The 22,013-nt window shown below is 47.1% G+C and overlaps 5 protein-coding genes across 5 annotated transcripts; all 5 read left to right on the forward strand.

The window, feature by feature from the left end:
• Positions 1-11,891: 11,891 nt before the first annotated feature.
• On the forward strand, positions 11,892-14,403 carry LOC142929435 (histone H1.11L-like). The gene is given in 2 exon segments (XM_076070855.1): positions 11,892-12,245; positions 12,247-14,403. Coding segments are annotated over 2 exon segments (675 nt in total). The 5' UTR covers positions 11,892-11,984; the 3' UTR covers positions 12,661-14,403.
• Positions 14,404-16,421: 2,018 nt separating this feature from the next.
• On the forward strand, positions 16,422-17,252 carry LOC142929436 (histone H1.11L-like). Its single transcript, XM_076070856.1, has one exon. The coding sequence runs from the start codon at positions 16,541-16,543 to the stop codon at positions 17,195-17,197; it is 657 nt and encodes a 218-aa protein (XP_075926971.1). The 5' UTR covers positions 16,422-16,540; the 3' UTR covers positions 17,198-17,252.
• Positions 17,253-18,466: 1,214 nt separating this feature from the next.
• On the forward strand, positions 18,467-19,361 carry LOC142929438 (histone H4). Its single transcript, XM_076070858.1, has one exon. The coding sequence runs from the start codon at positions 18,516-18,518 to the stop codon at positions 18,825-18,827; it is 312 nt and encodes a 103-aa protein (XP_075926973.1). The 5' UTR covers positions 18,467-18,515; the 3' UTR covers positions 18,828-19,361.
• A 141-nt stretch (positions 19,362-19,502) lies between these two features.
• Positions 19,503-20,329, forward strand: LOC142929437 (histone H2B type 3-B-like). The gene has a single exon (XM_076070857.1). The coding sequence runs from the start codon at positions 19,883-19,885 to the stop codon at positions 20,282-20,284; it is 402 nt and encodes a 133-aa protein (XP_075926972.1). The 5' UTR covers positions 19,503-19,882; the 3' UTR covers positions 20,285-20,329.
• A 916-nt stretch (positions 20,330-21,245) lies between these two features.
• On the forward strand, positions 21,246-21,793 carry LOC142929394 (histone H3-like). The gene has a single exon (XM_076070813.1). It carries the CDS (start codon positions 21,341-21,343, stop codon positions 21,749-21,751), a length of 411 nt encoding a protein of 136 aa, XP_075926928.1. The 5' UTR covers positions 21,246-21,340; the 3' UTR covers positions 21,752-21,793.
• The last annotated feature ends 220 nt before the right edge of the window (positions 21,794-22,013 follow it).

Below are 22,013 nucleotides of genomic sequence, written 5' to 3' on the forward strand. Positions count from 1 at the left end.
AACGTCGCATCGAATAAATGTGATTGAATTCTCCCCGTCTGGACGAGCGAAATTGAATAGTGCAACTGATTTTGCTGTGCCATGTTAAATCAGATATTTGCATGACTGCTTTTGTTTTATTTTGTGAATAGCAAAAAGCATTCAACCCCATAATACATGTTATTTTATTGGTCGCTCGTCCATTTCATATTCCATAGCTTAACCACTCATATATTTGGATTCTGCTCGACGAGTGAAGCAGTACGAGTACCACCATGATGGGTCTGCAACGTTTCCTTCCAGAGTTATTACCAAAAAAACACAAACATCCCAGAATCCTCTCGGTTTGGGGTCAAAATGTTGTCGCTTATGAAATCCCATAAGAAACGTCGCATCGAATGAATGTGATTGAATTCTCCCCGTCTGGACGAGTGGAATTGAATGGTGCAACTGATTTTGCTGTGATGTGTTAAATCAGATATTTGCATGACTGCTTTTGTTTTATTTTGTGAATAGCAAAAAGCATTCAACTCCATAATACATGTTGTTTTATTGGTCACTCGTCCATTTCATATCCCATAGCTAAACAACTCATATATTTGGATTTCTCTCGATGAGTCGAGCAGTACGAGTACCACCTTGATGGGTCTGCGACGTTTCCTTCCAGAGTTATTACCAAAAAAACACAAACATCCGAGAATCCTCTCGGTTTGGGGTCATAATGTTGTCGCTCATTAATTCCCATAAGAAACGTCACATCGAATAAATGTGATTGAATTCTCCCCGTCTGGACGAGCGAAATTGAATGGTGCAACTGATTTTGCTGTGCCATGTTAAATCAGATATTTGCATGACTGCTTTTGCTTTATTTTGTGAATAGCAAAAAGCATTCAACCCCATAATACATGTTGTTTTATTGGTCGCTCGTCCATTTCATATCCCATAGCTTAAGCAGTCATATATTTGGATTCCTCTCGACGAGTCGAGCAGTACGAGTACCACCATGATGGGTCTGCAACGTTTCCTTCCAGAGTTATTACCAAAAAAACACATATATCCCAGAATCCTCTCGGTTTGGGTAAAAAATGTTGTCGCTCATTAAATCCCAAAAGAAACGTCGCATCGAATCAATGTGATTGAATTCTCCCCGTCTGGACGAGCGGAATTGAATGGTGCAACTGATTTTGCTGTGCTGTGTTAAATCAGTTATTTGCATGACTGCTTTTGTTTTATTTTGTGAATAGCAAAAAGCATTCAACCCCATAATACATGTTATTTTATTGGTCGCTCGTCCATTTCATATTCCATAGCTTAACCACTCATATATTTGGATTCCGCTCGACGAGTGAAGCAGTACGAGTACCACCATGATGGGTCTGTAACGTTTCCTTCCAGAGTTATTACCAAAAAAACACAAACATCCCAGAATCCTCTCGGTTTGGGGTCAAAATATTGTCGCTTATGAAATCCCATAAGAAACGTCGCATAGAATGAATGTGATTGATTTCTCCCCGCCTGGACGAGTGGAATTGAATGGTGCAACTGATTTTGCTGTGATGTGTTAAATCAGATATTTGCATGACTGCTTTTGTTTATTTTGTGAATAGCAAAAAGCATTCAACTCCATAATACATGTTGTTTTATTGGTCGCTCGTCCATTTCATATCCCATAGCTTAACCACTCATATATTTGGATTACGCTCGACGAGGCGAGCAGTACGAGTACCACCATGATGGGTCTGCAACGTTTCCTTCCAGAGTTATTACCAAAAAACCACAAACATTCCAGAATCCTCTCGGTTTGGGGTCAAAATGTTGTCGCTTATTAAATCCCATAAGAAACGTCGCATCGAATAAATGTGATTGAATTCTCCCCGCCTCGACGAGCAGAATTGAATGGTGCAACTGATTTTGCTGTGCTGTGTTAAATCAGATATTTGCATGACTGCTTTTGTTTTAGTTTGTGAATAGCAAAAAGCATTCAACCCCATAATACATGTTGTTCTATTGGTCGCTCGTCCAATTCATATCCCATAGCTAAACAACTCATACATTTGGATTCCTCTCGATGAGGCGAGCAGTAGGAATACCACCTTGATGGGTCTGCGACGTTTCCTTCCAGAGTTATTACCAAAAAAACACATATTTCCCAGAATCCTCTCGGTTTGTGTAAAAAATGTTGTCGCTCATTAAATCCCAAAAGAAACGTCGCATCGAATAAATGTGATTGAATTCTCCCCGTCTGGACGAGCAGAATTGAATGGTGCAACTGATTTTGCTGTGCTGTGTTAAATCAGATATTTGCATGACTGCTTTTGTTTTATTTTGTGAATAGCAAAAAGCATTCAACCCCATAATACATGTTGTTTTATTGGTCGCTCGTCCATTTCATATCCCATAGCTTAACCACTCATATATTTGGATTACGCTCGACGAGGCGAGCAGTAAGAGTACCACCAGGATGGGTCTGCGACGTTTCCTTCCAGAGTTGTTACCAAAAAAACACATATATCCCAGAATCCTCTCGGTTTGGGTAAAAAAATGTTGTCGCTCATTAAATCCCAAAAGAAACGTCGCATCGAATAAATGTGATTGAATTCTCCCCGTCTGGACGAGCGGAATTGAATGGTGCAACTGATTTTGCTGTGCTGTGTTAAATCAGTTATTTGCATGACTGCTTTTGTTTTATTTTGTGAATAGCAAAAAGCATTCAACCCCATAATACATGTTATTTTATTGGTCGCTCGTCCATTTCATATTCCATAGCTTAACCACTCATATATTTGGATTCCGCTCGACGAGTGAAGCAGTACGAGTACCACCATGATGGGTCTGCAACGTTTCCTTCCAGAGTTATTACCAAAAAAACACAAACATCCCAGAATCCTCTCGGTTTGGGGTCAAAATGTTGTCGCTTATGAAATCCCATAAGAAACGTCGCATCGAATGAATGTGATTGAATTCTTCCCGCCTGGACGAGTGGAATTGAATGGTGCAACTGATTTTGCTGTGATGTGTTAAATCAGATATTTGCATGACTGCTTTTGTTTTATTTTGTGAATAGCAAAAAGCATTCAACTCCATAATACATGTTGTTTTATTGGTCACTCGTCCATTTCATATCCCATAGCTAAACAACTCATATATTTGGATTCCTCTCGATGAGTCGAGCAGTACGAGTACCACCTTGATGGGTCTGCGACGTTTCCTTCCAGAGTTATTACCAAAAAAACACAAACATCCGAGAATCCTCTCGGTTTGGGGTCATAATGTTGTCGCTCATTAATTCCCATAAGAAACGTCGCATCGAATAAATGTGATTGAATTCTCCCCGTCTGGACGAGCGAAATTGAATGGTGCAACTGATTTTGCTGTGCCATGTTAAATCAGATATTTGCATGACTGCTTTTGCTTTATTTTGTGAATAGCAAAAAGCATTCAACCCCATAATACATGTTGTTTTATTGGTCGCTCGTCCATTTCATATCCCATAGCTTAAGCAGTCATATATTTGGATTCAGCTCGACGAGTCGAGCAGTACGAGTACCACCATGATGGGTCTGCAACGTTTCCTTCCAGAGTTATTACCAAAAAAACACAAACATCCCAGAATCCTCTCGGTTTGGGGTCAAAATATTGTCGCTCATTAAATCCCTAAATAAACGTCGCATCGAATAAATGTGATTGAATTCTCCCTGTCTGGACGAGCAGAAGTGAATGGTGGAACTGATTTTGCTGTGCTGTGTTAAATCAGATATTTGCATGACTGCTTTTGTTTTATTTTGTGAATAGCAAAAAGCATTCAACCCCATAATACATGTTGTTTTATTGGTCGCTCGTCCATTTCATATCCCATAGCTTAACCACTCATATATTTGGATTCCGCTCGACGAGGCGAGCAGTACGAGTACCACCATGATGGGTCTGCAACGTTTCCTTCCAGAGTTATTACCAAAAAAACACATATTTCCCAGAATCCTCTCGGTTTGTGTAAAAAATGTTGTCGCTCATTAAATCCCAAAAGAAACGTCGCATCGAATAAATGTGAATGAATTCTCCCCGTCTGGACGAGTGGAATTGAATGGTGCAACTGATTTTGCTGTGCTGTGTTAAATCAGATATTTGCATGACTGCTTTTCTTTTATTTTGTGAATAGCAAAAAGCATTCAACCCCATAATACATGTTGTTTTATTGGTCGCTCGTCCATTTCATATCCCATAGCTTAACCACTCATATATTTGGATTCCGCTCGACGAGGCGAGCAGTACGAGTACCACCAGGATGGGTCTGCGACGTTTCCTTCCAGAGTTATTACCAAAAAAACACAAACATCCCAGAATCCTCTCGGTTTGGGGTCAAAATATTGTCGCTCATTAAATCCCTAAATAAACGTCGCATCGAATAAATGTGATTGAATTCTCCCTGTCTGGACGAGCAGAAGTGAATGGTGGAACTGATTTTGCTGTGCTGTGTTAAATCAGATATTTGCATGACTGCTTTTGTTTTATTTTGTGAATAGCAAAAAGCATTCAACCCCATAATACATGTTGTTTTATTGGTCGCTCGTCCATTTCATATCCCATAGCTTAACCACTCATATATTTGGATTCCGCTCGACGAGGCGAGCAGTACGAGTACCACCATGATGGGTCTGCAACGTTTCCTTCCAGAGTTATTACCAAAAAAACACATATTTCCCAGAATCCTCTCGGTTTGTGTAAAAAATGTTGTCGCTCATTAAATCCCAAAAGAAACGTCGCATCGAATAAATGTGATTGAATTCTCCCCGTCTGGACGAGTGGAATTGAATGGTGCAACTGATTTTGCTGTGCTGTGTTAAATCAGATATTTGCATGACTGCTTTTCTTTTATTTTGTGAATAGCAAAAAGCATTCAACCCCATAATACATGTTGTTTTATTGGTCGCTCGTCCATTTCATATCCCATAGCTTAACCACTCATATATTTGGATTCCGCTCGACGAGGCGAGCAGTACTAGTACCACCAGGATGGGTCTGCGACGTTTCCTTCCAGAGTTATTACCAAAAAAACACAAACATCCCAGAATCCTCTCGGTTTGGGGTCAAAATATTGTCGCTCATTAAATCCCTAAATAAACGTCGCATCGAATAAATGTGATTGAATTCTCCCTGTCTGGACGAGCAGAAGTGAATGGTGGAACTGATTTTGCTGTGCTGTGTTAAATCAGATATTTGCATGACTGCTTTTGTTTTATTTTGTGAATAGCAAAAAGCATTCAACCCCATAATACATGTTGTTTTATTGGTCGCTCGTCCATTTCATATCCCATAGCTTAACCACTCATATATTTGGATTCCGCTCGACGAGGCGAGCAGTACGAGTACCACCATGATGGGTCTGCAACGTTTCCTTCCAGAGTTATTACCAAAAAACCACAAACATCCCAGAATCCTCTCGGTTTGGGGTCAAAATGTTGTCGCTTATTAAATCCCATAAGAAACGTCGCATCGAATAAATGTGATTGAATTCTCCCCGCCTCGACAAGCAGAATTGAATGGTGCAACTGATTTTGCTGTGCTGTGTTAAATCAGATATTTGCATGACTGCTTTTGTTTTAGTTTGTGAATAGCAAAAAGCATTCAACCCCATAATACATGTTGTTCTATTGGTCGCTCGTCCAATTCATATCCCATAGCTAAACAACTCATACATTTGGATTCCTCTCGATGAGGCGAGCAGTAGGAATACCACCTTGATTGGTCTGCGACGTTTCCTTCCAGAGTTATTACCAAAAAAACACATATTTCCCAGAATCCTCTCGGTTTGTGTAAAAAATGTTGTCGCTCATTAAATCCCAAAAGAAACGTCGCATCGAATGAATGTGATTGAATTCTCCCCGTCTGGACGAGCGGAATTGAATGGTGCAACTGATTTTGCTGTGCTGTGTTAAATCAGATATTTGCATGAACGCTTTTGTTTTATTTTGTGAATAGCAAAAAGCATTCAACCCCATAATACATGTTGTTTTATTGGTCGCTCGTCCATTTCATATCCCATAGCTTAACCACTCATATATTTGGATTCCGGTCGACGAGGCGAGCAGTAAGAGTACCACCAGCATGGGTCTGCGACGTTTCCTTCCAGAGTTATTACCAAAAAAACACAAACATCCCAGAATCCTCTCGGTTTGGGGTCAAAATATTGTCGCTCATTAAATCCCAAAATAAACGTCGCATCGAATAAATGTGATTGAATTCTCCCTGTCTGGACGAGCAGAAGTGAATGGTGGAACTGATTTTGCTGTGCTGTGTTTAATCAGATATTTGCATGACTGCTTTTGTTTTATTTTGTGAATAGCAAAAAGCATTCAACCCCATAATACATGTTGTTTTATTGGTCGCTCGTCCATTTCATATCACATAGCTTAACCACTCATATATTTGGATTCCGCTCGACGAGGCGAGCAGTACGAGTACCACCATGATGGGTCTGCAACGTTTCCTTCCAGAGTTATTACCAAAAAACCACAAACATCCCAGAATCCTCTCGGTTTGGGGTCAAAATGTTGTCGCTTATTAAATCCCATAAGAAACGTCGCATCGAAAAAATGTGATTGAATTCTCCGCCACTCGACGAGCAGAATTGAATGGTGCAACTGATTTTGCTGTGCTGTGTTAAATCAGATATTTGCATGACTGCTTTTGTTTTAGTTTGTGAATAGCAAAAAGCATTCAACCCATAATACATGTTGTTCTATTGGTCGCTCGTCCAATTCATATCCCATAGCTAAATAACTCATACATTTGGATTCCTCTCGATGAGGCGAGCAGTAGGAATACCACCTTGATGGGTCTGCGACGTTTCCTTCCAGAGTTATTACCAAAAAAACACATATTTCCCAGAATCCTCTCGGTTTGTGTAAAAAATGTTGTCGCTCATTAAATCCCAAAAGAAACGTCGCATCGAATGAATGTGATTGAATTCTCCCCGTCTGGACGAGCGGAATTGAATGGTGCAACTGATTTTGCTGTGCTGTGTTAAATCAGATATTTGCATGAACGCTTTTGTTTTATTTTGTGAATAGCAAAAAGCATTCAACCCCATAATACATGTTGTTTTATTGGTCGCTCGTCCATTTCATATCCCATAGCTTAACCACTCATATATTTGGATTCCGCTCGACGAGGTGAGCAGTAAGAGTACCACCAGCATGGGTCTGCGACGTTTCCTTCCAGAGTTATTACCAAAAAACTACAAACATCCCAGAATCCTCTCGGTTTGGGGTCAAAATATTGTCGCTCATTAAATCCCAAAATAAACGTCGCATCGAATAAATGTGATTGAATTCTCCCTGTCTGGACGAGCAGAAGTGAATGGTGGAACTGATTTTGCTGTGCTGTGTTTAATCAGATATTTGCATGACTGCTTTTGTTTTATTTTGTGAATAGCAAAAAGCATTCAACCCCATAATACATGTTGTTTTATTGGTCGCTCGTCCATTTCATATCCCATAGCTTAACCACTCATATATTTGGATTCCGCTCGACGAGGCGAGCAGTACGAGTACCACCATGATGGGTCTGCAACGTTTCCTTCCAGAGTTATTACCAAAAAACCACAAACATCCCAGAATCCTCTCGGTTTGGGGTCAAAATGTTGTCGCTTATTAAATCCCATAAGAAACGTCGCATCGAAAAAATGTGATTGAATTCTCCGCCACTCGACGAGCAGAATTGAATGGTGCAACTGATTTTGCTGTGCTGTGTTAAATCAGATATTTGCATGACTGCTTTTGTTTTAGTTTGTGAATAGCAAAAAGCATTCAACCCATAATACATGTTGTTCTATTGGTCGCTCGTCCAATTCATATCCCATAGCTAAATAACTCATACATTTGGATTCCTCTCGATGAGGCGAGCAGTAGGAATACCACCTTGATGGGTCTGCGACGTTTCCTTCCAGAGTTATTACCAAAAAAACACATATTTCCCAGAATCCTCTCGGTTTGTGTAAAAAATGTTGTCGCTCATTAAATCCCAAAAGAAACGTCGCATCGAATGAATGTGATTGAATTCTCCCCGTCTGGACGAGCGGAATTGAATGGTGCAACTGATTTTGCTGTGCTGTGTTAAATCAGATATTTGCATGAACGCTTTTGTTTTATTTTGTGAATAGCAAAAAGCATTCAACCCCATAATACATGTTGTTTTATTGGTCGCTCGTCCATTTCCAATCCCATAGCTTAACCACTCATATATTTGGATTCCGCTCGACGAGGTGAGCAGTAAGAGTACCACCAGCATGGGTCTGCGACGTTTCCTTCCAGAGTTATTACCAAAAAACTACAAACATCCCAGAATCCTCTCGGTTTGGGGTCAAAATATTGTCGCTCATTAAATCCCAAAATAAACGTCGCATCGAATAAATGTGATTGAATTCTCCCTGTCTGGACGAGCAGAAGTGAATGGTGGAACTGATTTTGCTGTGCTGTGTTTAATCAGATATTTGCATGACTGCTTTTGTTTTATTTTGTGAATAGCAAAAAGCATTCAACCCCATAATACATGTTGTTTTATTGGTCGCTCGTCCATTTCATATCCCATAGCTTAACCACTCATATATTTGGATTCCGCTCGACGAGGCGAGCAGTACGAGTACCACCATGATGGGTCTGCAACGTTTGCTTCCAGAGTTATTACCAAAAAACCACATACATCGCAGAATCCTCTCGGTCGATTGCATCCCTAGGTGGTCCATTCTCTAGGGGGCGTTGGCGTTTAACCCCTCGGTATATCTAGCGCGGGCGATCTGTGGGCAGTCTCTCATGAGATGGTTGTGTTATTAGTAAGGACACCGTCGTCTCGTGGCCCTCGTCCCAAATTACTCGCGATTAAACGAATGCTCTGCTCATAGATACCCCTTTTCTCTAATTTAGGAACGGTGTTTGAGCAGCATTCCAACATTGCATCAATCATGAAACATGGTTTAGAATAAATTGAGGGCGTTAGTATTTTAAGAAAGTATTGTCTTTTTCAGAAAAAAAACCCGTTCTTTTTGAGCGGTCAGATGGCATAGGCTATTTGACGCCATCACCTTACAGTACACACGCACGAATTGACTGAAGTTTTTTTCTTCCGGAAATGAGCGATGGAGGGCTTAAAAGTGACTGGGACGTGTGTTGCTGTGCGTTGGTGCAATAAATAAGTGCTTTAACCATTCTACAACTCCTTCACAATGAATAATTTACTACAGTATTGAGTTATAATTAATGATTGACAAGTGGCATAAGTAGCCTAGGATTTCGAGGTTTTTTTTTGCATCGTTATGAACACCTTGGTACTTTTCTCGAATTCAAACAAATGAAGAGGATTCGTAGAATAGTTTAAACACTGCTTGAATTCACCAAAGCACAGCAACACTCGTTCCAAACCAACCCCTAACACCGGTCCCACAGCCCCCTTTAACCTCTCCGCCCTTGCTCCCAATACACATCCACGTCTAGTATGCCTTGGACCTGGTGACGTAATTTGCCCTTTAACCCCTGACCCGTCCAGCTTATTCTCGCGCGTGTGATTGGTGCGTGTTCCTGAGAGCGGAGATGTCGTGTCTGCGTGGTGCATGTGCGTAAGGGTGGCTCGCAGATTTCTTACACAATAAATTCAATCAACAGATTGCTTGCGTAGTCCTTGAAAAGATGGGTCGGATCCTCGCTGCACTTCGACTCGTCACACGAACGTTCGAGTGGCTGGGAAGTCGACGGGCCCGAGCCTGGCTTGAGTACATTACGAACTAACTCTATCCCTACCTTCTCTCCTATTTTTTTTAAAGTCCTCTACATCAAAGATAAATCGGCGCTAATCCGCTGGCCTCCCGTCCAATCAGGTGCCTCGGATTTCCCGCCACTCTCCCCCGACCGGTGCTCTCTCAGACGTCCGCTTTACCCTCTAAACAAGCGCATCTGTCCTACCAATCAGAGGATCGGCCCTGTTTTCCCGCCGTTCGTGACTCCGTCCCACCGCTACCTGCCTGCTGACCCGTGTGTGTTGTGTGTGCTTTCTACCCGCGGTGGCTCAGCAGCCCCGTCGTGACCATGTAATTACAACCCAAGTTACGGCGCCGCGGTGCACGTTAGCATCGGGGGAGGTCGCCCAATTCCCTGGTCGCAGGAAACCGTGAAGCTTGGTCCCATGAGAGGGCTTCTAGGTGAAAACCTGTCGGCCACGTGACCTCCCCTCGGCGCTCTATGTGGGGGTGTGTGTGTGTTCATGTGGGGGGTGGTGAGGAAAGAGCAGTGTCGGCCCCATCGCTCGGAGGTGGAGGCGTCGCGGCCACTGCGTCGGCAGGACGGCTTCGCTGCTGTGGCACCACAAGTACGAAAGAGAGAGTTAGGATTTAAGCGTAAAAGCCTAGGGAGGTTAATTCGAAATAGGCGGGACAGATTGGGTCTTAGACCGTCGGGAACAGGTTAGTTATTCTACTAATATTGACTCCAGGCTACGTAATAATTAGCCTCGGACTCGCCGAGAATAAACTGTTAGTGATCAATAACCTTGTCGTGTGGTGTCTGCGAGTGTGGGAAGAGCGCATGGCGGTGTGAGTCCGCTAGTCGTAAAACGAAGATTTGCGCGCAAATAACTATTGAGGCGGCCAGTGTGCGCGCACCCGACCGAAGTTCCTGCGTCATTGTGCCCTGTGTTTGCGCGCGAGTGCGTATTTTCTCACGTGTTTGCGCTCGCCCAACGCGTGTTCGCTCGGGAATTAACGCGCAGGCATTATCGCCCATAGTGTGCCGGGGATTGACGCGCGAATATTACCTAGTAAATTGAGCGTGGGGGGGGGCGAATGAGGCTGCGTAGTAGCTCCTTACCCACGCCAGCGCCCGCGCCGCAGCTGGTCTATTTTTTGCCCGTGTACGTGGTGAGCGACGGTAGACTCGCACGGGTACGCACGGGATTATTAATACGGCTATTTTTAGCGCGTGCACGAGGTGGCCGGCCAATAGGGGCGGGTGGCTGCGCGTACCCGAGTGTGGGCAGCGGCGCGTACGGGCACTCCCGTGCAAGGAGTCTGGGAGTGTGTGTGAATGACCCGAGGTGGCCGAGAGCCAGGCAAGAGTTTCGTCTCACAGGGGGGATGCGGAGGCAGCGAGGTCGAAGCTACGAGCGGCAGCAGCGAGGAGGGAGGAAGAGGAGGAAGGGGGAGAGGAGTCGGGGGGCAGCAGCCCCTACAGAGTCACTTGAGTTGAATGTGAGTGGTGATGATTGCGCGCCGTGCCTCGACCTTGTTCAAGGCGCGAAATCATTCTGCAGTGCATAGCGATCATGAGCCACTCACCTCTTGCCACGTAATGTTAAACTACGTGTTTAATGTCGGTTAATTTTGAGTAATTTGCTTCAGTTTGTGTTCCATCTCAAAATCCATGTATTTATTCATTTTAAAGTACGATTAAAACGTTAAATCTAAAAGTTCGGTGACAAGGGACGGTTGACATGACGCGCAGTCCTCACCATAGCGCCAGAGTAGGAATGGCGTGCGCGCGAGCCAACAATTAAATTGAAAATGTTTAGCTCGACTTAAATATGAGTAGTCTGTTGAAGCATTTTGTCTTGCAAAAAATTCGAGTGCGTTTTAAATAGTGAAGACAATCATCGTATCTTGCCCTGACCGAACAATTTCTCCCAACTGTTGGTTGTTCACTTGTTTTGAATTAGAATTTAAATCGTGAACATTGTCGTAGATTTCATAAGTTACGTACATTGAAGAAATTATATTCGTGGTAATGTATCAACTAGATGCATTTAAGTATAAACGTTACGGGAATCGAGCCCAAAGGCAGGGGTGATGGAGACGGCGAGTATGGTGGCAGCTCATTCCCCGGAGCTGAGTGCTGGGTGATCTCAGCGACGTCCGCAACAAACTCTACGCCGCTTCTATAATAAACCTCGGGCCTGGAGGATGCTCGTCATGAATTTATGAGAGCGCTGATTTCAAAGAGACCAGTCGATAAAAACGACGTTTTGAGATGGCAGAAACTGCTCCTGCTCAACCACCAGCTGCGGCTACTTCAGCGCTTAAAAGCCTCAAAAAGAAGCGCACCGCTCCAAAGGCCAAGAAGGTCGGCCCCAGCGTGTCCGAGCTCATCCTCAAGGCTCTCGCCAGCAGCAAGGAGAGGAACGGCGTGTCTCTTCCTGCGCTCAAAAAGTCGCTCGCTGCCGGAGGATACGACGTGGAGAAGAACAATGCCCGCGTGAAGTTAGCCATCAAGAAGCTTGTGGCCAAAGATGCCGTGGCGCAAGTGAAGGGCCGTGGCGCAAGTGAAGGGCAGCGGCGCGTCTGGCTCTTTCAAACTCAACAAGAAGGAAAAGGCTACCGCAAAGGCGATGCCCAAATCGTCAACGGCAAAGCCCACAGCTAAAAAGCCCGCTGCAGCCAAGAAGGTGAAGAAGCCCGCGGCAGCCAAGAAGACCGCGCCCAAGAAGTCTCCCAAGAAAGCAAAGAAGTCCGCGGCTGCCAAGAGCTTCAAAAAGGTGAAGTCGGCTGTTAAGCCCAAGAAGGCGGCAAAGAGCCCAGCCAAGCCCAAGGCTGCGAAGCCCAAGGTCGCGAAGCCCAAGACCGTCAAGGCAAAGGCCACCAAACCCAAGGTGGCCAAGCCCAAGAAGGCCGTGGCCAAGCCCAAGAAGACCGCGCTAAAGAAGTGAATCCGATCGGACGATGCGCGATTCCCTCCACCCTAACGGCTCTTTTCAGAGCCACCCACTTAGTTCAAAAAGTGAACCAGATGTTCCTGCGCTTCAATGAGTTAATCGTTAACATCTGACAGTGTATTACATTGAAGCTTAATGCGTGCCATATTCTGTAAGTCAAACCCATTTACGGCGTGCCGATGGTTGCTCGCCGTGCCTCGGCCCTGATCAAGGAGCTCGATGGTTGGTGCAGTTCAATCGTGAGGATTTGTGTAGATTGGATAAGTTACGTACATTCGCCAAATTAATTTGATGACATTTTACCCACTCGATGTGTTTTAAGCATTGATGTGATGGGAGTAATCGAGCCCGAAAGCAGGGATCATAAACACAGGCGAAGCAGGTGGCAGCTCCCTCACTCGAATTGAGTGCAGAGTAATCTCAGCGACGTCCACATTCTCGCTGCCGATTCTAATCTAAATCCAGATTCAAAATCGATGCATTCTTGACGAACCTCCAATTTTGATTGTGTTGCACCTCTTCATTCCGTCATGTTACTGGTGCCAAATATGGTATTTGGTCTAAAAATGTATTGATTCCAGACAACTTTACTCAATTTGCGTCCTTTCGCTCGTTGCGCCTTTTCACTATTTTTTGTTTTGTAAAAATTATGGTGCACCATCTACACTTCTGAATTAAAAATAATTTCCATTCGTAATTATCGCATTGTTTTTGCAATGTCTTTCTTATCTTCATCATTAGACCTTCTTTGCCAGTTCCAAAATGTTTATATATATTATCATAGTATGTTTTTTGTTTGCATTTTGACTGTAGGTATTGTGGTTAATGCATATGTGATGCCGCCGCCACGGAGCCGATCGGCGGGCGGCCCACCTGCGATCTCGCCGCTCCGAGCGACGAGGCCGACATTGCTCCACCCCACCACCTCCCCACCCCCCCCCCCACCGGAACACACACGCACGCACTCCCCCACCATTAGAGCGCGTGGGGAGACACCCTGGCCGACAGGTTTTCACCCAGAAGCCCTCGTAAAGGGATAATCTTCACGGTTTCCTGCAGCCAGGGAATTGGACGGTCTCCCCCGACGCTAACACCCACCGCGGCGCCGTGACTTTGGTTGTAATTACATGGTCACGACGGGGCTGCCGAGCCACCGCGGGTAGACAGCACACACAACACACACGGGTCAGCAGGCAGGTAGGAGGGCAGAGCCACGAGCGGCGGGAAAGCAGGGTCGCCCTCTGGCTGGAGGGTCGCTGAGCAGGTAAATTTAGATGCGGACGTCGCTGAAAGCAACGGCCCGGGGGATGCTGGGGTACAGATGGGCCTACCGATTGGCGGGTGATCCCAGCGAGCTGATTGGCCCGCGAGTCGGCACCAGGTAGCCCCTTTGATGTAGAAAGAATAAAGCGGGTCAGGGCGAAGGAAAAAGGTTCTCTGGCTACTCGAGTCAACCCCAGGCCCGTCAACTCCCGAGTCCAGCCGCGCGAACGTCCGTGGGACGTATCGACGCGCCGCGAGGACCAGACAGCAGTGACGACGAACCGTGAGTAAGAGAGAGAGAGGGAGTTGGGACTTAGCTTAAGAGCAAAACCGGAGAGGGTAAAGGGGAGAAGGACAGGTAGAGTGTAGTGCCGACTATCGAGAGATAGATCGGTCCTGCCCCGCTGATCCCGACTGACTCGGTTAAATAAGGGCTCGCCGACGCGGTGGAATAAATCGTCGGCGGTTACATAACGGACTGGTGTGGTTTTTGTGGAAGCGTGGGTGCGCTTGCTGTCGCGGTGGTCGTTACATAACAGACTGGTGTGGTTATTGCGGAAGCGTGGGTGCGCTTGCTGTCGCGGTGGTCGTTACATAACAGACTGGTGTGGTGGTTTTTGCGAGGGTGTGGAAAGAGAGTGGAAGCGTGGGTTCGCTTGCTGTTCTCGGTGGTCGCCGCGTGTGTGGAGCGGCGCCGCGTGGATTGTGTGCGCTACGGACCGTCGGCTGCGGACTCCTGCGTTGCGAGCGGATACCCGTCTCGCACGCATGCCCATCGCATAGCCCTTTAAACCCGTTTAAACCAACCCCCCCAAGCGTCGGAGTGAGCACGAACGACGTCGCTTACCCTCCGACCTTTGACCCCCTGTTACCCGCGTGTGATTGGTGCGTGGGACTGCGCGGGCGGGGAGCGTCGCGTTTGGGTGCCGGCGAAGCGCTAGCGGGTCCCAGGGAGGTCGAGGGTGATGCCCCACCGGCAGGAGACCCGGACTCGGGGGGGGACGGCACAGGGGGGGGAACAGGAGCGCGACGACCTTTCCCCGCCAGGGGAGGAGTGCGGCGGCGGCAGCTCCCACACTAGTGGAGAGTCTGGGAGCGTCGGTACTTCGCGGACAGGGTCGCAGGCAGGGGAGATCCCGGGGGCCGGCGACCCTAACATCTGCGAGTGTGGGAAGAGCGCATGGCGGTGTGAGTCCGCTAGTTGTAAAACGAAGATTTGCGCGCAAATAACTCTATTGAGTCGGCCAGTGTGCGCGCACCCAACCGAAGTTCCTGCGTCATTGTGCCCTGTGTTTGCGCGCGAGTGCGTATTTTCTCACGTGTTTGCGCTCGCCCACGCGTGTTCGCTCGGGAATTAACGCGCAGGCATTATCGCCCGTAGTGGGCCGGGGATTGACGCGCGAATATTACCTAGTAAATTGAGCGTGGGGGCGAATGAGGCTGCGTAGTAGCTCCTTACCCACGCCAGCGCCCGCGCCGCAGCTGGTCTATTTTCTGCGCGTGTACGTGGTGAGCGACGGTAGACTCGCACGGGTACGCACGGGATGATTAATACGGCTATTTTTAGCGCGTGCACGAGGTGGCCAATAGGGGCGGGTGGCTGTGCGTACCCGAGTGTGGGCAGCGGCGCGTACGGGCACTCCCGTGCAAGGAGTCTGGGAGTGTGTGTGAATGACCCGAGGTGGCCGAGAGCCAGGCAAGAGTTTCGTCTCACAGGGGGGATGCGGAGGCAGCGAGGTCGAAGCTACGAGCGGCAGCAGCGAGGAGGGAGGAAGAGGAGGAAGGGGGAGAGGAGTCGGGGGGCAGCAGCCCCTACAGAGTCACTTGAGTTGAATGTGAGTGGTGATGATTGCGCGCCGTGCCTCGACCTTGTTCAAGGCGCGCAATCATTCTGCAGTGCATAGCGATCATGAGCCACTCACCTCTTGCCACGTAATATGTTAAACTACGTGTTTAATGTCGGTTAATTTTGAGTAATTTGCTTCAGTTTGTGTTCCATCTCAAAATCCATGTATTTATTCATTTTAAAGTACGATTAAAACGTTAAATCTAAAAGTTCGGTGACAAGGGACGGTTGACATGACGCGCAGTCCTCACCATAGCGCGAGAGTAGGAATCGCGTGCGCGCGAGCCAACAATTAAATTGAAAATGTTTAGCTCGACTTAAATATGAGTAGTCTGTTGAAGCATTTTGTCTTGCAAAAAATTCGAGTGCGTTTTAAATAGTGAAGACAATCATCGTATCTTGCCCTGACCGAACAATTTTTCCCAACTGTTGGTTGTTCACTTGTTTTGAATTAGAATTTAAATCGTGAACATTGTCGTAGATTTCATAAGTTACGTACATTGAAGAAATTATATTCGTGGTAATGTATCAACTAGATGCATTTAAGTATGAACATTACGGGAATCGAGCCCAAAGGCAGGGGTGATGGAGACGGCGAGTATGGTGGCAGCTCATTCACCGGAGCTGAGTGCTGGGTGATCTCAGCGACGTCCGCACAAACTCTACGCCGCTTCTATAATAAACCTCGGGCCTAGAGGATGCTCGTCATGAATTTGTGAGAGCGCTGATTTCAAAGAGACCCAGCGATAAAAACGACGTTTTGAGATGGCAGAAACTGCTCCTGCTCAACCACCAGCTGCGGCTACTTCAGCGCTTAAAAGCCTCAAAAAGAAGCGCACCGCTCCAAAGGCCAAGAAGGTCGGCCCCAGCGTGTCCGAGCTCATCCTCAAGGCTCTCGCCAGCAGCAAGGAGAGGAACGGCGTGTCTCTCCCTGCGCTCAAAAAGTCGCTCGCTGCCGGAGGTTACGACGTGGAGAAGAACAATGCCCGCGTGAAGTTGGCCATCAAGAAGCTTGTGGCCAAAGATGCCGTGGCGCAAGTGAAGGGCAGCGGCGCGTCTGGCTCTTTCAAACTCAACAAGAAGGAAAAGGCTACCGCAAAGGCGAAGCCCAAATCGTCAACGGCAAAGCCCACGGCTAAAAAGCCCGCTGCAGCCAAGAAGGTGAAGAAGCCCGCGGCAGCCAAGAAGACCGCGCCCAAGAAGTCTCCCAAGAAAGCAAAGAAGTCCGCGGCTGCCAAGAGCTTCAAAAAGGTGAAGTCGGCTGTTAAGCCCAAGAAGGCGGCAAAGAGCCCAGCCAAGCCCAAGGCTGCGAAGCCCAAGGTCGCGAAGCCCAAGACCGTCAAGGCAAAGGCCACCAAACCCAAGGTGGCCAAGCCCAAGAAGGCCGTGGCCAAGCCCAAGAAGACCGCGCTAAAGAAGTGAATCCGATCGGACGATGCGCGATTCCCTCCACCCTAACGGCTCTTTTCAGAGCCACCCACTTAGTTCAAAAAGTGAACCAGATGTTCCTGCGCTTCAATGAGTTAATCGTTAACATCTGACAGTGTATTACATTGAAGCTTAATGCGTGCCATATTCTGTAAGTCAAACCCATTTACGGCGTGCCGATGGTTGCTCGCCGTGCCTCGGCCCTGATCAAGGAGCTCGATGGTTGGTGCAGTTCAATCGTGAGGATTTGTGTAGATTGGATAAGTTACGTACATTCGCCAAATTAATTTGATGACATTTTACCCACTCGATGTGTTTTAAGCATTGATGTGATGGGAGTAATCGAGCCCGAAAGCAGGGATCATAAACACAGGCGAAGCAGGTGGCAGCTCCCTCACTCGAATTGAGTGCAGAGTAATCTCAGCGACGTCCACATTCTCGCTGCCGATTCTAATCTAAATCCAGATTCAAAATCGATGCATTCTTGACGAACCTCCAATTTTGATTGTGTTGCACCTCTTCATTCCGTCATGTTACTGGTGCCAAATATGGTATTTGGTCTAAAAATGTATTGATTCCAGACAACTTTACTCAATTTGCGTCCTTTCGCTCGTTGCGCCTTTTCACTATTTTTTGTTTTGTAAAAATTATGGTGCACCATCTACACTTCTGAATTAAAAATAATTTCCATTCGTAATTATCGCATTGTTTTTGCAATGTCTTTCTTATCTTCATCATTAGACCTTCTTTGCCAGTTCCAAAATGTTTATATATATATTATCATAGTATGTTTTTTGTTTGCATTTTGACTGTAGGTATTGTGGTTAACGCATACATGAATCCTTGTAATAAGGTTTCAGTTTTGTTGCAAGAAAAAAGGGGAAAAAACCCTATCATTAAATGCCTTTCTTTGGGACTACTTGGTGACGTTCACTCAACTATTGTGTTGGAAGCCGATTAGCTGCATATCTTGTTCTAGTTGAAAACAAGACCTTAGATCGATTATTCACTCCACGTGCAATCTTGCAACAGATCGCGTCCCTCTCGCGTTCGCTGCGGGTGTGCCGAAATCATTACAGTGCTTCGAAAAGGGTCATTGCCCGAAACGTCTCATACATTTCAAAGAAGTGTTATTGACGACGGTGGAGAGTTTACTTCGTCACAGAGTTAAAGGTCAGAGGTTTAAGGCGGAGCCATCGCGGAGGGCAGAGGAGGTCGGTGACGTCACCCAGCTCCGGTTATAAAGGCGGCTGCTGCAGGCTGGGCGCGCCATCTCTCGCGAGCTTTGTCAGTAGTACTAGAGTTAGTCGCCATGTCTGGACGCGGGAAAGGCGGTAAGGGGCTCGGTAAGGGAGGCGCAAAACGCCATCGTAAGGTGCTGCGCGACAACATCCAGGGAATCACCAAGCCCGCCATCCGCCGCCTCGCTCGCCGCGGCGGTGTGAAGCGCATCTCGGGCCTCATCTACGAAGAGACCCGCGGCGTCCTGAAGGTCTTCCTTGAGAACGTCATCCGCGACGCCGTCACCTACACGGAGCACGCCAAGCGCAAGACCGTCACCGCCATGGACGTGGTCTACGCCCTCAAGCGCCAGGGCCGCACTCTCTACGGCTTCGGAGGCTGAGTGCCTATCTCTCGCGCACTAAACCAACCCAAAGGCTCTTTTCAGAGCCACCCACCTCTTCTAAACTGCTTGCGCGCCAGTGTTACCAAACCTTTCACGAAAGAAACACTTTATTAATGGGTTGTTGCTCGCAAATTCCTCGTGAGCGTGCACCGGGCTCTTCTCGTGGACGCGCGGTGGCTCGAGGTGCCGTCTGCTGCCGCTCTGCTCGGTTACCATGTTTTCTTGTTCATGTTTTTTGCGTGTTGCGGTTGCACCCGATTCAAGAACCGAATGGCTCAGGGCTTTACCAAATAAATGAAACTGAGAACATGTTCACGCAGAGATCGTTTGCTTGTTGAGTTAGCGAATCTTCATCTGCTTCCAAATGAATGAAATAAATCACAATATTCAAGATACGTCACATTTAACAAGGCGCAATTTTTGAACGCGTTAATACAGTACGCATTTCTGGTATTTTTGCGTGAATTATTTTCAGCTGCAGCCGATTCCGATATTACGTAGAGCATTTGGCGCCACAATCTTACAGCACACTCGTCCTAATTGATGTAGCGCGCCAGAATGCTAATCTCCACCCGTTAAATACAGCACAACAGCGAAGTTATTTTTCCACACCGAGCGCATGTATTTTTCCAAATTGCGTTCAAAAAACGCCCGTGCTGTATTAGACGAGTTGTTAAACGAAAAAAGAAGCAAAAAAGCCACGCTAAAAAACAAAAAAACACTATACTGCATTGGGTGTTCTTGTAATCCTTTTTAAAACAAAAGCAATGCCATGGCTGCAATTCACTAATATACATGTTTGGACATTACATTGTGTTATATTCACAAGTCTTTTTTGCAGTAAAAAAAATTAACGATATTAAGGTGAACATCGGGTTCGCGTTTCTCATTGGAGGTTGATGGAGAGGGATGGTACTGAAAGAGCCACTCCGCAGCGCCGCGCACTACAATCCTCTGATTTGCATCTCGCCTCCTATAAAGGAGATCAACGCGCGTACGACAGGCACACTCGTTCTCGTCCTTTCTGACGTTCCACAGCTGTACGCGGCGAAATGCCCGATCCTCCCGCATCAAAGAGCGCTGGGCCGGCAAAGGTTCCTGCCCCCAAGAAGGGCTCCAAGAAGGCCGTGACCAAGGCTACGCGCAAGGATGGCAAGAAGCGACGCCACCGCAGGAAGGAGAGCTACGCAATTTACATCTACAAGGTGATGAAGCAGGTGCACCCCGATACCGGCATCTCGTCCAAGGCCATGAGCATCATGAACTCGTTCGTCAACGACATCTTCGAGCGCATCGCTTCCGAGGCGTCCCGCTTGGCGCACTACAACAAGCGCTCCACCATCACCTCTCGGGAGATCCAGACCGCTGTGCGACTGCTGCTCCCCGGCGAGCTGGCCAAGCACGCCGTGTCGGAGGGCACCAAGGCCGTCACCAAGTACACGAGCTCCAAGTGAAGCCTCGACTCAACCATTAATTACAACGGCTCTTTTCAGAGCCACCCACATCTCCGAACCTGCTTGTGCCAGTGTTAGCAGGAGCGCAAAACGAAACTTCAAACATAGAGCACTTGTCCAAAGTTTTGACGTTGATCGCCGATTTCTCGTCAACGTAGACCGGGCTGGAGTCGCAGCCGGGCGGTCGGGACTCGCGGTGACGCGAGGCGCCGTATGCTGCTGCCGAATGCAGCAGCGGCCCCGCTCTCGGTTCACGCGGACATCGTTCATTGAGTGAAATGGAGAGATCCAGCGCATTTTTACTTGTACCCACGTGAAAAAAAGCAATAATATATATATGCCATATTCACCATTGACGTCATCTGCAGCCGATCCAGATATAACATTGGATATGTGGCGCCATAACCTTGCACTGCAATATATTTAATTCCTGGTTGTCACGGCAAAGCATAGTGTGAACGCGATATCGGAATAGGCGACAATTTCTCATGGGGCGAATTTATACTTCAGTGATCGTGATTTTTAATTTTTACAAGAAGTGAAATCCAACCTAGTTTAAATGTATTTTCGGGCACGAACTAACATTTTGCACGTATATATAAAAGTAAGCGCCTAGCATGGATGACTCGTGCAGTATAACTGATGATCATCTCAATGCCAAGAGAATAGATATATATCCCTGTGATCACCTCTTTCCGGCATTTTTGCGTATTATTGTTTCCAATAAATTGCAGTTTCTTCACTTTATTTAGATTGATGCAGAGCACTGTAAAGTTGTTTTCGGAAAGGTTTTTGCTTGAGAAAAGAAAATCCGTTAAAGACATCAACGGCGCTCAAAGGTACTACTGCATTGTGATGCGGCATTCTGAAATGATACAAACGGCACATTTTGTTGATTAAGAAGAGGAGTTCACGACTCGAGATCAGTGCACGCTGCCAACCAACCAGCACGCGCTCCTTCGCACGTCACGACTCCACTGACCAGTGAGCGCGCGCTCTGCGCTACATAAGCCGCCTTCTCCCCGCCTGTGAGAATATCTTTGCTCTCACCAAGCCATGGCTCGCACTAAGCAGACGGCTCGTAAGTCCACGGGGGGCAAGGCTCCACGCAAGCAGCTCGCCACAAAGGCAGCCCGAAAGAGCGCTCCGGCCACGGGTGGCATCAAGAAACCTCACCGCTACAGACCCGGCACCGTGGCTCTGCGCGAGATCCGTCGCTACCAGAAGTCCACCGAGTTGCTCATCCGCAAACTGCCCTTCCAGCGCCTCGTCAGGGAGATCGCGCAGGACTTCAAGACCGACCTGCGCTTCCAGAGCTCCGCTGTCATGGCTCTGCAGGAGGCCAGCGAAGCGTACCTTGTTGCGCTCTTCGAGGACACCAACCTGTGCGCCATCCACGCCAAGCGCGTCACCATCATGCCCAAGGACATTCAGCTCGCCCGCCGCATTCGTGGCGAGCGCGCTTGATCGCCCAGCTCGGCCCTCAAAGCACAACACAAAGGCTCTTTTCAGAGCCACCACTTTCGCATGAAAAAGCTAAATTGTGTCCTTTAAAGTCCGCATGCCTGTTACGGCGACTGTTTGCCAGGCACGTCTATCACTAGTCGCAAGGCTTAAGCTACCAAGTTCATTTTCTATACCCCTCTGCTCATATTTTGCAATATCACAAGTCCGTGTTGTATTTAAGCGTTGTGAAACCATGTCTACATAATGTACAGTAAACGGCAGA

The sequence above is a fragment of the Petromyzon marinus genome, chromosome 31 (genome assembly GCF_048934315.1).
Source record: "Petromyzon marinus isolate PM22_M1 ecotype Great Lakes invasive population chromosome 31, UKy_Petmar_22M1.pri1.0, whole genome shotgun sequence".
NCBI lineage: Eukaryota > Metazoa > Chordata > Hyperoartia > Petromyzontiformes > Petromyzontidae > Petromyzon > Petromyzon marinus.

Bases quoted from the DNA above. Each gene is read 5' to 3' on its own strand.
- LOC142929436 (XM_076070856.1), top strand. From the start codon at position 16,541: ATGGCAGAAACTGCTCCTGCTCAACCACCAGCTGCGGCTACTTCAGCG.
- LOC142929438 (XM_076070858.1), top strand. From the start codon at position 18,516: ATGTCTGGACGCGGGAAAGGCGGTAAGGGGCTCGGTAAGGGAGGCGCA.
- LOC142929437 (XM_076070857.1), top strand. From the start codon at position 19,883: ATGCCCGATCCTCCCGCATCAAAGAGCGCTGGGCCGGCAAAGGTTCCT.
- LOC142929394 (XM_076070813.1), top strand. From the start codon at position 21,341: ATGGCTCGCACTAAGCAGACGGCTCGTAAGTCCACGGGGGGCAAGGCT.